Below are 14,854 nucleotides of genomic sequence, written 5' to 3' on the forward strand. Positions count from 1 at the left end.
CATTATATTATCATTATATTAATCGTTTTATTAATCGTTATATTAATCATTATATTAATAATAATATAATATAATATAATATAATATAATAATAATAATTATAATAAATAAATCCCCAATTTGTACCTGCTTCAAGTTGAGTACTATTACTACTTCGGGTGTAATTCAAAATTATCTCATTAAATTAGATCTTGTAGTATTTGTTTGGAGAGATCATTTGCGTCACTTCAACTTCGTCCTGTCGTTTATTTCTAGTGGCGATTTCTCATTTCTCATCATCGTGCTCTACTGCAAACCAGCTCCAAGAAATTAACAATGAACTTGGATCCAATTGATATCACAAAGGTAAATCCAACAGAATTGTTGCAAGATGCCAAGGCTATTCTTGAAAAGATCGAATCGTCCTGGAAGAAGTCCAAACTTTTTTCGTATAAGCTTGAAAAGTCACACAAGGAGGTGCCTGTCCAAACATATAACATCGACTCGCTTAATGGCGTGAGTTGGTGTGCTCGTGTAACTGACTTTAAACAGTTCGACTCTACTACGAAGCTTAAGTATCATCAAAGTATGTTGAAGTACATCTTAGGGTCGACCTCAAATCTAGATCAGACCCATACTGAGTACGAAAAGGAGTATATTCACGAATTGTATGACTACAAAGTCTCCAAATTGAACTTGGGCAGTGCTGAAGACGGACACTCTTTGACCTATTCCGTGAAGCTATACTACAAATTTCAGTTTCCGTTGAAAAAGAGGGTATTCTATGAACTTGTTCATATCTATAGACCAGAAGATTCCTATGATGCCTATGTAATTTCGTTGGCTGCAAAGCCCGAGCAATTCGAAAGTTCGACTGACAAAGGAGAATTTGTCGTTGGAAGGTACACTTCGATCGAAAAGATCACTTTCAATGCAGAAGGAGACACTTTGAAATGGACTATGTGCACATGCTCCACTCCAGGTGGATTAATTCCCAATTGGCTTACAAATGCAAGCATAAACGGTGCCATAGCCAAAGATGTTCCAAGCTTTTTGAACTGGATAGACAAGTATGATAAATAAATTATGTGTCACCATTCTGTGTTAAACCAGCAAGCCAGTACTTGACATCATCGCCTAAGTTGTCTAGGAATCCGAGATGAGCGTAGTCAGCTACTCCATCCGTTATCCTATTTATGATACCTTGATTGGCAACGCCCGTGTGGTTACTTGCATCCGAAGCTACTGTTATTGGTGAAGGTATGGCACTTTGTCTCTTCGGATTATTCACAGCGCTTTTCTTTTTTGCAGCCTTGGCATTGTGGTTGTGATTCTTTATTACGATTATATACTTCCCTTTATGTCTGATGTAATAGAACATCCAATCGTTCTGCTTGTTACTGGTGAATTTGTGGAAATACTCATTCATGCTGTTATTATGGAAGAAATCTTTATTGCTCTGCATGAGGAAGATGGAGGAAAGCTGGTCATGTAAATAGTGCATAGCACTCTGGTATCTGATGACAGACCTACTAGCTGCATCTTCAGGATCCCATTTGATGTTGGGTAGAAATGGTAATGAAGACTTGATCGAGCCTTCTACACTATCGTAAACCACGAAGAAGAAGTCGCTGTCAAGATCATCAATTGCAAGTAAACCTTTTAGGGAACGGAGTGAGCCGATACTTCCAGTCATCAAGCTCCCGCTCATGGTCGTTGCTGTAATTTCTTCGATTGCAGGTATTAGTGTATCCTCCGCTAAAGCCTCGTAAAAGTTGATTTGGTCAATTTGGGGGTTAGAAGAATCATACACCAAAGTGATGTAGACATCATCTTTTGCGAAAATCACTAGCAGGTATTCTCTTTCCTTCTCGTAAATATTGTTTTCGTCATCTCTACAATTAGTCTTCAAATATACTAATTTCCTATGAATGATCTTTTGGCCTGTAGTCAGATCCATCTTTGCACCTATAAGATACTCCCCGGTGTATTCATCCTCCTCATTATCGCTTTCTTCTCCTTCATTTGGGATCTGTGTCTCCGTCTGGTCAGCTAACGTCCCTAAGGTGAGACTCTTCAAAATGGGAGGTATCGAAAACCAGCCATTTGCTACACTCTCTTCAGGTTCTGGGGGAATGTCTGACCTATTACCAATATTCTTTATCTGGCCTCCTATGGAAATCATACTATTGACTGTATAATTCAATGGCAGGATGACTAGATTGTTCGTCACATTGACAGGATGCAACATGTCAAGTGCAGAACTAGTTAATTCTCGAATAGAGCGATACTCACCATCGGCAGTAGGAGAGACATCTGGCTGGAGTTCAGGTTGATCTAGGTTTGTTGCAAAGGATCCACTAGAACTTATGCTTGTTAAATTGGCAGTGTCCATTTTACCATGATAGTCGTGGTACTCTAGCCAATTGTATATATCAATCAATGAATTCTTCAGAACCTTTTCCTTTTCGATTTCTTTGTCATAAACAGTATTCATGTACATGAGTCCATATTTCTTAGGATTCGACTTATTAAAGTATGACACAATGATGCCTTTTGGGATCTTGACTTCTGTTGAACTATTATATTCGCCTTGTATTAACGAGTCAATCTCTGCTTTGACTGTATAATTGAATGAAAGAGATGACCGCTTGTATGTCCGTTTTATTGCAAAGGCAGGAGGAGGAAGTAGACCTAAGAATCCCTTGTAGTTTAAGCTATTTGGCCAGGCAAGACCCGGCGGTATAGTATAGTATTGTTTGTTGTAGGACAGCATAAAATCTAACCAGAACTCGGTTAAGGACATTTCAAGTATGTCCATGCTGTACTTATCTAGCATATTGGCAAGTGATGTATTGGTTAGTGTAAAATAATTGTGAGCTTGTTCTATAAGTTTTATAAGTTGCTGATTGACAAAGTTAGTCTTGTTTTTTTGCACCGCAAGAGCGATAGAACAAGCTAAATAAAAGTTTCCTTCTAAATTGAACAATAGAATGGAAGATTTAGATGACTTAATGATGGTTACCTCATTTTCGGTTTTGGAATTGTTGGAGAAGCTGCTAGCAAACGAATTGACTCCTCGTACCAAGCCTACAATTTTCAATTGCTCTATCCTTTGCTCTTCTGGAACTTCTGGCTGTCCATGTTTAGGTGAAATAAAACACAATATTTGCTTAAAGAGTTCATCGCTTGACTCGGCTCTATCATTGGTAACGAATTCGGGGTTGAAAATGGTTATGTACTGGATTTGAGGGCTCGAGCCAGCAGTCTCATCTGAAATATAAGGATTCGAATTCTGTGTTGGACCATTCTTCCCAAGAAAGGGAATGAATTGGGTGAAATAGTTACTCATATTTCATCATTTGTCAACTTGCACCTTTGAAGCAGACACAGTTTGCAGTGTATCTCTTTACAATAGTTACGATTTCTATGAGACTAAAGTCTGCACCAAACAAATTGGAACAAGATCCTCAATTGAAAAATAAAGGGCGCAATCAACTTCGCCGCTATCTTATCTTGACTTATTAACGAGAGGTTAATCAATACAATACCCAATAAATCCATTAAGCACTTCCTTTGAGTTATAACTTACAGCCATACCTCTATCAGTATCTATCTAAATGTGGTCGTGTGACCACCGATACTACATCTACATACTAAGTATAGGTCTGTTTTTTTCTGCCTTATTTTGGAATAGTTGCTAAATTACGTTAAAAAGGAGAATCGGATTTCCATAAATACAAAATGGAGATTCATCTTTCAGGATATAAGAGGGAGATAAGTAAATGGTCTAGTACTATGAACGTTTGAAGTGGGAGAAATTCAAATGGTCACAGAATAGGCAATGATATTTGAAGTACCACACATTTCCACCTAGTATAGTTGCAAAAAACATCCCGGATAAGTTCCTCAACTGGATTGAACCGACCTGAATCCTTCAGAAGTAAGACCCACAGGGTTCCAAGCCTAGGAAGGCCCATATGATTCAATAAATCAGAATTTTTAAAAATTTTTGAAAAAGTCACGTGATTCGAATAGGACAAAGTCCGCAAAAAGAAATATTCTACACATCAGAAGGTTGCATAGTGTAGTGGTTATCACTTTTGGTTCTGATCCAAACAACCCCAGTTCGAATCCGGGTGTGACCTTTATTTTTTATTTTCTTGATGCGTTTGTTTTCCCACCGAATAGACGTGAGCCCCTTGGCTTCTGCCCGTGTAGTTAGTTACCCTGTGGGTCCTCTCATTGGTGGGCTCTATACGACACTTTTCTTGTTTTCATGAAATTCGTCATCTGATCTACGCTGACTCTGACGTTTCCCCTTTCAGCATACCAACTACATTGTTTGGTGGAGCCGTCCACTCACATTCAACTTCATATGCTTCTATCTGCACGTACAAGGTAACGTCTTGCATATTCAAACCCTTTTCAGTAGTTTTCGGCAGCTCTTCCTACTAACACAGACGGCATAGAACTGCCCCAGGATGTCGCTAGAGACTTTGTCGCATAATAAATTTTTTTGTTTACTTTTCGCCCGAGGTAATATTATAAACAAAAGATCCAAACCGTCTAAATTTTCAAACTGTGATTAGAATGCAGAGTTGAAGAGGCAGAAAATTATATATATTTTTGCTGAAGCAACAACGAAGGGTCGTCAGAGATAGAAGTAGCTAGATGCATCTTTAGAAAGACAGCTTTGGATCTTGGTCAATACTAGTAGTAATACGTCAGTGAAGTCTCGCTTAATTCGAATATACGACAGTCGACGCTGCAGTATTAACGGTAAAAGCCAACGCATATATAATATAAAAGTACCCCATTTCATTGAAACCATACACTGCAAGGATCAATCACAAGGACAACAGTTACAGTTGCACTAGTCATTACTCTAGCCGTCGTATAGCATTATAGAACATAAAACCTTACAGCTCACAATTATATTTATTGGCATTAGAATAAACACACCACAACAAAAATGGAGGATACTCTGAAAAAGAACCAGCAACCCACTTCGAAAGTGATTGATTCATTGCATTCCCAAATCGATGTCTTGAGAGAGGAGTTGGAGACAGTTAGAATCTCCAGCGAAGACTACAAGAAGAAGTACACCTTGTCATCTCAGAAAAATGAGTCGTTTGTGGACCAATTAGCAAATGCTAAGCACGAAAATGACATGATAAATGCATTGTTGAAGAGAAAAGAAAGAAGAATAGCGGATTTGGAAGACCAGTACAATGAGTTGTGCTCGTCCAATGAGACATTGCAGTTGAATAACAAGAATATGAGAATCCGATGTGAGAATTTACAAGCGTCTTCTTCTTCCTCAACTGCCGAATACGAGCGTTTGAAAATCGCATACGATGCCTTGATTGCTTCACAAGTGGAGTATAAAAAACATTACCAGAAGGAGTTGAATACTTTAGCTACCCAGTTTGAAGCTTACAAGGCAGAAAACACCCAAAGATTCCAAGACTTGAGTGAGCAGTTGTCAAACAACGACAAGGACATAGATACCTTATTAGATAGTTTGACAAACAAGAGAAAGACTATGGATAATCTCTATGTGAACAAGAATAAAACTGTTTTGGAGTTATTAACGAATTTGGCCAAAGTGGCCAAGATTCATGGCCAAGATACCAAAAACTCTCTTGAAGAGTGCGTTTCTGTTATACAACTGCTATTAGAAAAGCATCCAGATTTACAGGAGAAAATAATGTTGCACGAAAAAGTCGAAGTGGACTTGGAAGATGTGTTGAACGAATCGAATGAGTTGTTGTCTAACACTTCCTTTGACGATGAAGCTACTCTCATAAACTCTCCAGACTTATCTGACCCTAATATATCCAATTCGAAGACTGTAGACCAGTCTAATAGGCCAATCAGTCATGGCAAATCTTCGTCCATATCTAGAAGTAACACACTTCAGAGCAAAAAGAGGAAGAATAAGAGAAATTCAATCAGAATGGACTCTAAGAGTGGTCCCGACTTCTCTAACATAATAACTCCTCCTCCTCCTCCTCCTCAAGGTCAATTCAGTTTACCGAAGAGACCGAACTTGCCTCTCAACAACATCAGCAATAGCGCTATTCATACAAAAGGAGGACGCAGTGTACTGGAATCGTTAAGAACTCCGACAACTCCTACTCATCATGACTATGAAGTGAATCCTAAGTTCCAAACTGGTTATCAAAATCACAATAATAATGGTTCCTTCAATCATGGCCACATTCGTCAGTACAGCAACTCGAACAACGGCAACAATAACAATTCCAGACCTTATAGGAACAGCAGTAATAACAGCAACAACAGCAACACTTACAGCAATAATAATATCTACAATACTAATAACAATGCCAACAACAATAATAGTAATGGCGGAAATGGTAACAATAACAACAACAGCAACAACAACAACAACAACAACAACAACAACAGCAACAACAACAACAACAACAACAACAACAACAACAACAACAACAATAGCAACAGGTCAAAAAGAAGATCCATGTATAATTACAATAATAAGAGAAATTCACAAGTCTTTGACCCCAACAGTTTGAACCTTGCATTGAATACTTGAAGGTCAACTTCATGCAGTTTGATATTTAATGGGGACGAATGTTATGGTAATTACGGTGTTAATTGTTCAAGGTCTTTAAATTTGATGTTCAGAAACTGAGATCGTTTCCTGTTCTTTTTCTTCATTATTGGATAGGGGTTTCACACAGTAACGGAGGCTCTGTTCTTCGATCCCTAATTTTACGCATACATAGTCATCTTTTTTTACAATAAAAGATAAACGATAAGAAAAGCTCCATGTATTTAACTAATTTTGTATGAAACAATGGCTCCGTCTTCATAACCTGAGAATAAAAGCTCACTGCCATCATTAACGTAGCCACTCCTTGCTCTAACTAGTTCCTTATAGCTTTTCCTTCTATTTACAATTTGTTTCTTATCCGGAGCCACCAAGAGAGCCAAACATGTTAGCTTTACTGTATCCCGAATTTCGTTTTGGTCGTCGACTGCTGCATTGCTTGTAGTCACTGTTATCCGGGGAATTTCGCGCTTAAGTTGAAATGTAGCCGTCTCCCTTTTTGAAGTGGCTAAGGAGTTGAAAGGTAATCCATTGATTATTCCATTCCAATACCCGATTATGAGTTGATCATTAGTTTCGTCGTAAATTATTGACTGCAAACCTCGTTCTGAAACTTTCTTTGATGTTAAATGTCCATCTACTGAGTCAATAGAATAATTTTTATAATCATGAATCATGATACGATTATTTGTTGAGCCTGAAATGAGCCTGTCATCTTTAGTATGAATTAACGAAATAACAGGGTTTGGTGTATGAGAAGAGTTGGAGTAAATCATTTCTATTTTAGGGTCTTTATTCAATATTGTTCTACTGCTTTGTTGTGGGGTTTTAAGCAAACCAGACAATCCCGATAGACCCAATGGTTTGTCGTTGTTTGGACTTGGTGGACCATGATCTATTACTGTTGGCTCTCTATTAAGATCAATCTTCAAACCAATTATTTGACCCGATTCAAATCCCAAGAACAATACCCTCTCATCTTCAACATATAGGAATTTCATTATAATGCCGAAATCATTTCTTCCGAGTTCATTGGGGCTATTTATTTCAGTTTTGTTTTTAGAGTACAAATCGAATGGACTGAAATTGGTTAAAATTCTAGTAAATCCATACTCGGGCCGGCACGCTTTAATTCGGTAAATGTCGAAATTATTAGAATCAACGGAGGCTGGTGTAACCAAGCAATCGTCAAAATATTCCACATTACTGAAGTTCAAAGAATTGACTGGCAAGAAGAATAACTCAGGCGGCTGTCCTTCTCCTTCTTCAGTGAGATCCCATATCTTCAAAGATGAGTCTCGTGAATGAGTCATCAAGTCAGTCTCATTGACGAATCGTACCGTTAGAATGGTTTCGTTATGTCCCCGCCATTTTTTGATTGGGCGCTTTGAGTTAATGTTCCATATGACTATCCAACCTTTCGTATCCGTTGATACAAGGCAGTGCTTGTTCCACACATATGATGGTACAACATTCGAAATTGAAGTCTCATGGTACCTAAGGGTGAAAACAGGGACTGGGTCTATTGGTTTCACCATCTATTCACTTTCATGATAAGGATAGTGTTACAACTCTACTTGGTATTCATTTGTAACTAAAAGAATCGAAGAGAGTATTTTTCGGGAGGGATCGATTACATAATACAATTTTGAGCTGCAAAATGCTCAAAACCAACGCTACCGGTTTACCGTTCTGTTATACCAACAAGAGTTAGTGGGACACAAGGAATTGAAATCCTGTTGTTGAAGTCACGTCAGGACTCCTAATAATTTGATTTTATTGGATCATCTTAACCTATAGGGATTTTTATTTTTGTGGTCTGAAGTGTTAATTTTAAAAGCAATGAATGCCTGAACGGCTAGGCCATATTACTAAAAAGAAGCGGAGATCGGCTTACAAAAGAAAAAAAAACATTTACATGGACCTTGACCCATATTTGCTTTCCAATGAATTCACATTCTCCTTGCTGTAATACTAATTGATCCTTATTTAAAGTAACCATGGCAACTCTGAAAAGCTTAATCTCTGAAACCCATTACATCAAACCATTTAATCGAGGCATAAAATCAGCGGAATTAATGTTCGCACTAAAATCAATTAGTAACCGCGGAAATTGAACAATGCATATATCAAATCAATTGACCTATTAGTGCTAGGTGAACTGGCGCTTTGTATTCTTTTGCCTTGCAATGGGATTTATGCGATCTCGCATATCACGCCACAGCGGAATGCTGGAAGTCCATAATCTATGGTACAGTATTATTCAGATGAATGTCGCACATCTCTCAAGAAAATGGCCACTTCATATCCATAATATTGAGACTCCCATGTCAACCAAAATGACCCTTCTGTAGAGCGCGACATTGAGTAAGATTCAGTTATGATGGGTTTGAGCTAAGACAAGCAGTATAGCTCTTTGTGTGTCCGCAAAACCGGTTGATATAATCTGATATCACGAAGTCTATCTAGCTAAAGCAAAAATACAAAAATCGGATATCTGTAACAATTGAATGGTGCTATTCACAGGTTCAGTCCCATTCAATGTCGCACCTATTGGATAGTTTAATTGATACCAAACCTAAATATTTACTATCTACAGTGGCTAAAATATTAACATTACGGTAAGGGAATTTATTTGAGAATGGAGCGACATTCATGTGAATAATACTGTATGTTCTAGTGTCGAGCCAATTGGGTCCATCCAACGGGGGTTGATGCACAAATGAAACAGGAATAGGCTTAAAAATATCCGTGCGCATAACCACTACTTCCGGTCCGAACTATCGAAAACGTCAAAATTTTCCAAGACTATCAAGAAATTTGGCCCAGCCGACAGACGTATGACACATGTCTATCATGTATTATTTTCTTAGCTATTATTTTCTCAGCTATCAGTTTAGATAAGTTTGATGAAATTAAAGATAATGGCACCGTCTACGCTACAAAAAAGAAGAACGGGAAGATAAGACACTGGCAATGTCCAATATCTTAAATCATAGCATTCAGCAAAACTTAGGACGAGCCCCGTCCCGGAATAGTTTTTTTTGGGTACTGATTTATCAGATAAAAATATCTAGCTTGCATATGCCTGTTTGACCAATGAAAATGAAGCACGCCGTTTAATTACGAAGTCTCTCGCTCGAATAGAGTAACCCATTGGCTAATTTCATGCGACTGATGGAAGAGATAATTGTTAATAATGCACTATTAAACTTAAAAGCTTTTTCGAAAAGGCTTTAAGGAAAATCCCATTTCCACATGCCCCAAAGGGGATGGGGGTAATTTTTTCCAGGTGGAAGCTATTGCCGTACTTGAAGAATATAAATTCAGTGGAATCTCTCAGTTGTAATTGAAATTGTAACAACTCAGCATAGTTATCTCTGATTCCTGCAATACTACTAAGCTGTCCTTCTCTTTCTTTAGAGAAGCAACTATCCCCCTCCAACCCACTTTTTGTATTTTTTAGTAGCTAGGAACATTGAGATAACCTCGACTTCTCTTATATCAAACAAAAACTAGAGCAAAATGGTCAACGTTTTTAACGTTCAAATTTTCTTTATTGTTTTTAGAGAATCCTTGGAAGCCGTCGTTGTTGTGTCGGTTCTTTTGGCATTCCTTAAGCAAGGTTTGGGTGCTGCCACCCAGGACCCCGTCGTCTATAAGAAATTAGTCCGACAGGTTTGGTTGGGTTCCATTCTAGGGGTGGTGGTGTGTCTTATCATTGGTTGTGCCTTTATCGGTGCTTTCTACTCTCTTGGTAATGATATCTGGTCAAAGTCTGAAGATTTATGGGAAGGTATCTTCTGTATTATCGCTACAGTATTGATTTCTCTTATGGGTCTTGCTATGTTACGTATCAACAAGATGAAGGAAAAGTGGAGAATTAAGTTGGCCAGAGCTTTGACTAAGGTTCCTGACAAGAAGAAGGACAGGTTCAAGATTGGTTACTTAGCCAAGAAGTACTGTATGTTCATCTTACCTTTCATTACTTGTTTAAGAGAAGGTTTGGAAGCAGTTGTCTTCGTTGGTGGTGTTGGTTTGAATTCTCCAGCTACTGCATTCCCAATTCCAGTTATTACCGGTTTAATTGCTGGTATTGTTGTTGGTACTCTCTTATACTTTTCAGGTTCCACTGTCTCATTGCAGATCTTCTTAATTATTTCTACTGGTATCTTATACTTGATTGCCGCTGGTTTATTTTCAAGAGGTGTTTGGTACTTTGAGCAACACGTTTACAGCAACAAGTCTGGAGGAGATGCTGCTGAACAAGGTTCAGGTCCAGGTTCCTACGATATTTCGAAGAGTGTTTGGCACGTCAACTGTTGCAACCCAGAAATTGACAACGGTTGGGATGTGTTCAACGCTTTGTTAGGATGGCAAAACTCTGCCACCTACGGTTCTGTTATTTCCTACAATATCTACTGGTTATTCATCATTGTAACTATCAGTTTGATGTTGTACGAAGAAAAGACTGGTCACTTGCCATTCCTCAAGAACTTAACTTTGGCTCAATTGAATCCAATGTACCACGTTAAGGGTAAGAAGAAGAATGAGTTAACTAAGGAGGAGCAAAATGCTTTGTTCGAAAAGGTTAGACAAACCAACATTGGTCAAGACGACGAAGAGGAACTGTCTCTTGTTAGAGAGAACTTTGCATCTGCCTCTAGCGAGAAACCAGAGAAAGGCTCTTTGTAAGGTAATGAAATATGATTAATTGAGGTTTTGCTTCCACTCTGCATTCACACACACACACACACACATAAAATGGGAGTAGCTGCAAAATCTTTATCTTTTCATATATCCTCGCTACCATATAATGAGAAACATTTCTCAGTCCCCAAATAATAATCAACTTTCTACTTGGAGGGGGAAGTTGGGAGTATATATTCAAATATGATTCTTCACAAAACAGTAAAGAAATGGGTCCTCTTTATTGTTTTGCATGATATAGGAATCTATTTAACAGCCGAGCTGTATTTTTTTATTCGCTACCGATTTGGGTTCCGGTGGTTCTTCTTTACGTATATATTTAGGGTTGTATTACACGTGAATTATAAATCTTTTAACGTAGTGTCTAAATGTGAAATATTTCAATTAAATATGTATATAAATATTTAGAAGCAGTCGAATTCATTTTCAGAGTCCTTCAAATTCTGATACATGATGGAATCAAAGTCGGCTTTCGAGTAGTCGAACTTGTCCCGAGAACTGTTGTATTTCTCTTCTATAGTATTCAATAAGACCTCCAATAATTTGAAGGTAGCATCGCTGAATTTCAATGTCTTGGAGTTTTCGAACACCTCCATGAAGAAATTAACATCCATTTTCAAATTTACTAATGCTAGTGCGGAGAATGAATCTGACAGCCTCAAATTGTCTAAAATACTCTTCAATAAACTTGACTGAAGATCATTGATAATGGTTATGAATATTTCCTTTCCTGTTATAGGTTTAACCTTATTAATCAATCTCACAAAGTGAATAAGAATCTCGTAGATAAATCCATCAACACGCAACTTAATTGCCTTCGCTTCTGTTTTGCTATCATTGAAAAATTTGGCAACTTGAATTCCAATCCATAATTTTTCTCTACTCAGAATATCATCAAAAATGGTCAAACTTGCCTTGTCGATATCTGCAAATAATTTCAATCTTTGGCTCAGCAAGTCTTTGGCAAACAATTCGTCGAACTTCTTAATCAATTTTGGATATGTTATTCTAGAAAGTTTATCAAAATTATTCATTGATAACACCTTGAAAGTAGCGTTATCATTTGCAATGATGTCTTCGTCTTTTTTACGTTCAATAGTGTACTTCTTCATTACAGAATCAACTATTATATTCAAACTTCTCATGAATTGGATTTCAATACTCATCAACATTCTCTTGCTAGGGTAAGCGGAGACAATTCTGAAATCAGAGTTTGAATCATCTTTGCTGATAGTTAGCGCAGCTAACTTGATCAAGATATAAGTTTGATAATAGTCTATGACATCCATCAACTTAGTATATGTTGATCCGTCATTTTCACGGCTGTCTATTTCAACTGTACTGAGACTCCAGTCCTCTAATTCATAGAACTGGGAGCAGTCGTTCACCCATACAGAGCACACTGCCTCGATGATCTTTTGATTTGTCTTCGCAGATGCACTCTTCAAATTCTTCAAAACTTTATTTGTGTCCGCATACTTACTAACATTTCCCATATTACCTGAAAGATCTCCCAATGTGGTAAACAATTTGTTAAGCATTTGATTAACATTCGATAAGTAGAAAACGGTGGAAAGGGAGTTAGTGTAGTGAGGTAAGAATAATTGATAATCTTTAGGAGTTGATTCTAATTGGTTTGCTTCACTTGAAGATTCATTTTCGAATAGAGTGACCAATACAAGGCTGACCTTGTTTATGATGTTGACAAATTCGTCTCTGATAACACCTTTAGGATCCACATTAAACTGCGCATAATGTTTGTAGTTGTTTACAAATTTTGTTAAGTTCTTTGAAAACAAGCCCTCAAGATAGTGAACGAAGTTGTGGAGGACCAACCACGTTTCATTGATTAATGACAAATCCAAATTGTCACTACTATCAAAAACATCCAACACTATCTTATTTTTCTCTTCTGGAGTCTTGGCTGGCTTCGATACCATCAAATCAGTCTTTGTACTGGTGTATTTCTCACCAATATAACGGATATGAGAGCCATCTTTTCTCGTGTCTGCCAACGAGCTGATATAGTCCTTCAATTTCCTCTGCATCATTCGGAATTTATTGTCATATTTCGCAATTTGGTGATCCAATTCACTATTAACTCCAGCCAACAGCGCAGAGAGAAACTCGTAGATAGGCTTATTAGCATTCAAGTTCTTATTGCTGTCCAATTGGTACAATTTATCTACTAAGGCAGTAAATTTCGCACTGGAAGTACCACCTCTACCCCTTCCATTCAGTGGTGCCTCATGATCCAAAGAAAGCAATTCTTTGTATGTCTTCGAGCGGTACTTATCCGTTATACGATCAACCTCATCGTAAACCTTAGCGAGAGCTGTGTTGATCAATTGTTGTTCTTGGTCCAAAGCCCTAATCGCTTCCTCATTCTTCTCCTTAGTCAACCTGGTCAATTCACTATTGTATCTAGCTCTCTGAACGCTTGAAAATTCCTGCTTTTCTACCAAGAACTTGTTGTAATCATTAATGAACAGGTCATGGTTATGCGTACTGAGGTACCTTACCAAGTTACTTGGTAGGTCGAAAAAGAATTGATGAGACTTTACAAATTCAATCAACTTATTCAACTTTGTCTCTCTATTCTTGTTATCCTGAATAGGTCTAATCATCAATGCTGTAGTCATATTGAGATTCTTCAATGCCTCCTCGAGTTCCGAAGAAAGAGTTTCCTGTTTAATGACATTTCTGTGCCTTTGAGGGTTGAACACTGTGGCATTTTCCTTGTCTTGCTGAGCTTTGGTCTTCAGGTTTTTGAACTCGACCAAAACATTATCTATTGCTTTTTTACAGTTGACAAACTTTATGAAATTGGCATCAATTACTCCTTTCAATTCACTAGTTTGGCTCTGGATGCTTTGTTCAAGGTATCCCAATGAGGCGGTCAACTCTTCTATAGGAGTGTCCTTATGCACGGTAGTTAAGAATTTCTGTGAATTGAAGTTCTGCGAGCCAATCAAGTAGCTATTCAACTCTGGATCATGGATGCTTGTAACGATTTTTTGACCGACTAAGTTTCTGGCGACATTTGAACCACGTCCTCGTAATGGGTCTTCCATCTCTTGCTCCGTGTGAACATTGTAGGACTCAGTAAAATCTGACTTTCTGTTTGGGTTTAGTAAGTCATTTAGAATATTGAATTGTTCATCTTTGGACAATTTAGCTATTTCAATGGGGTCGATGTCCTCTTGTGTTGACAAGTTCAATTGTTGTTTGGATGTTGGGTCCAAGCTCTGTATGTTGTAGAACAGGAGAAGATCTGCTTCGGTGTAGTCGTAGTTTAGCATCGTTTAACTTACGCCAACTTGATACCAATGATACACAACAACCAAGGTTTACTCTCTAAAATCGTATGTTTGTAATACTGTTACACACTTCAAACATCCATAAATTGTACGTGTTGTATACCAGTGCGTTTAAGTGATTTGTTCGGTAGAATTGAGACTGTACAAAGTGCTAATGATAAGCGTAGCATTGTGGTCAATGGGTTACATGTATATATACAGTATGTAGATTTTGTTATAGGATGGTATGGTGAAAAGAAGGGTGCAA

At 37.8% G+C, this 14,854-nt stretch overlaps 6 protein-coding genes and 1 non-coding gene across 7 annotated transcripts; 4 read left to right on the plus strand and 3 right to left on the minus strand. All coding sequences in view use genetic code 12, as the record gives it.

Moving 5' to 3' along the window:
• Nucleotides 1–11: 11 nt before the first annotated feature.
• RJT20DRAFT_147912 (uncharacterized protein) lies at nt 12–1,062 on the plus strand (the record flags this gene model as incomplete). The annotated part of the gene is made up of 1 exon (XM_064918949.1): nt 12–1,062. Exon 1 carries the CDS (start codon nt 316–318, stop codon nt 1,060–1,062), a length of 747 nt encoding a protein of 248 aa, XP_064774392.1. The 5' UTR covers nt 12–315.
• RJT20DRAFT_43627 (uncharacterized protein) lies at nt 772–3,542 on the minus strand. The gene has a single exon (XM_064920143.1). The coding sequence runs from the start codon at nt 3,329–3,331 to the stop codon at nt 1,064–1,066; it is 2,268 nt and encodes a 755-aa protein (XP_064774393.1). The 5' UTR covers nt 3,332–3,542; the 3' UTR covers nt 772–1,063.
• Nucleotides 3,543–4,055: 513 nt separating this feature from the next.
• RJT20DRAFT_t77 lies at nt 4,056–4,127 on the plus strand. The gene has a single exon. It is a non-coding gene; the product is annotated as a tRNA-Gln (tRNA).
• Nucleotides 4,128–4,954: 827 nt separating this feature from the next.
• On the plus strand, nt 4,955–6,559 carry SHE3 (She3p; the record flags this gene model as incomplete). The annotated part of the gene is made up of 2 exons (XM_064921601.1): nt 4,955–6,150; nt 6,382–6,559. 2 exons carry the CDS (start codon nt 4,955–4,957, stop codon nt 6,557–6,559), a joined length of 1,374 nt encoding a protein of 457 aa, XP_064774394.1.
• RJT20DRAFT_128168 (uncharacterized protein) lies at nt 6,319–8,462 on the minus strand. The gene has a single exon (XM_064917206.1). The coding sequence runs from the start codon at nt 8,113–8,115 to the stop codon at nt 6,802–6,804; it is 1,314 nt and encodes a 437-aa protein (XP_064774395.1). The 5' UTR covers nt 8,116–8,462; the 3' UTR covers nt 6,319–6,801.
• A 1,640-nt stretch (nt 8,463–10,102) lies between these two features.
• Nucleotides 10,103–11,272, plus strand: RJT20DRAFT_95345 (FTR1 family protein; the record flags this gene model as incomplete). Its single annotated transcript, XM_064921574.1, has 1 exon — nt 10,103–11,272. One exon carries the CDS (start codon nt 10,103–10,105, stop codon nt 11,270–11,272), a length of 1,170 nt encoding a protein of 389 aa, XP_064774396.1.
• Nucleotides 11,273–11,594: 322 nt separating this feature from the next.
• SEC5 (exocyst subunit) lies at nt 11,595–14,674 on the minus strand. Its single transcript, XM_064917207.1, has one exon. It carries the CDS (start codon nt 14,587–14,589, stop codon nt 11,692–11,694), a length of 2,898 nt encoding a protein of 965 aa, XP_064774397.1. The 5' UTR covers nt 14,590–14,674; the 3' UTR covers nt 11,595–11,691.
• Between the last annotated feature and the right edge of the window lie 180 nt (nt 14,675–14,854).

The sequence above is a fragment of the Scheffersomyces xylosifermentans genome (genome assembly GCF_036884685.1).
Source record: "Scheffersomyces xylosifermentans strain CBS 12540 chromosome Unknown RJT20scaffold_4, whole genome shotgun sequence".
NCBI lineage: Eukaryota > Fungi > Ascomycota > Pichiomycetes > Serinales > Debaryomycetaceae > Scheffersomyces > Scheffersomyces xylosifermentans.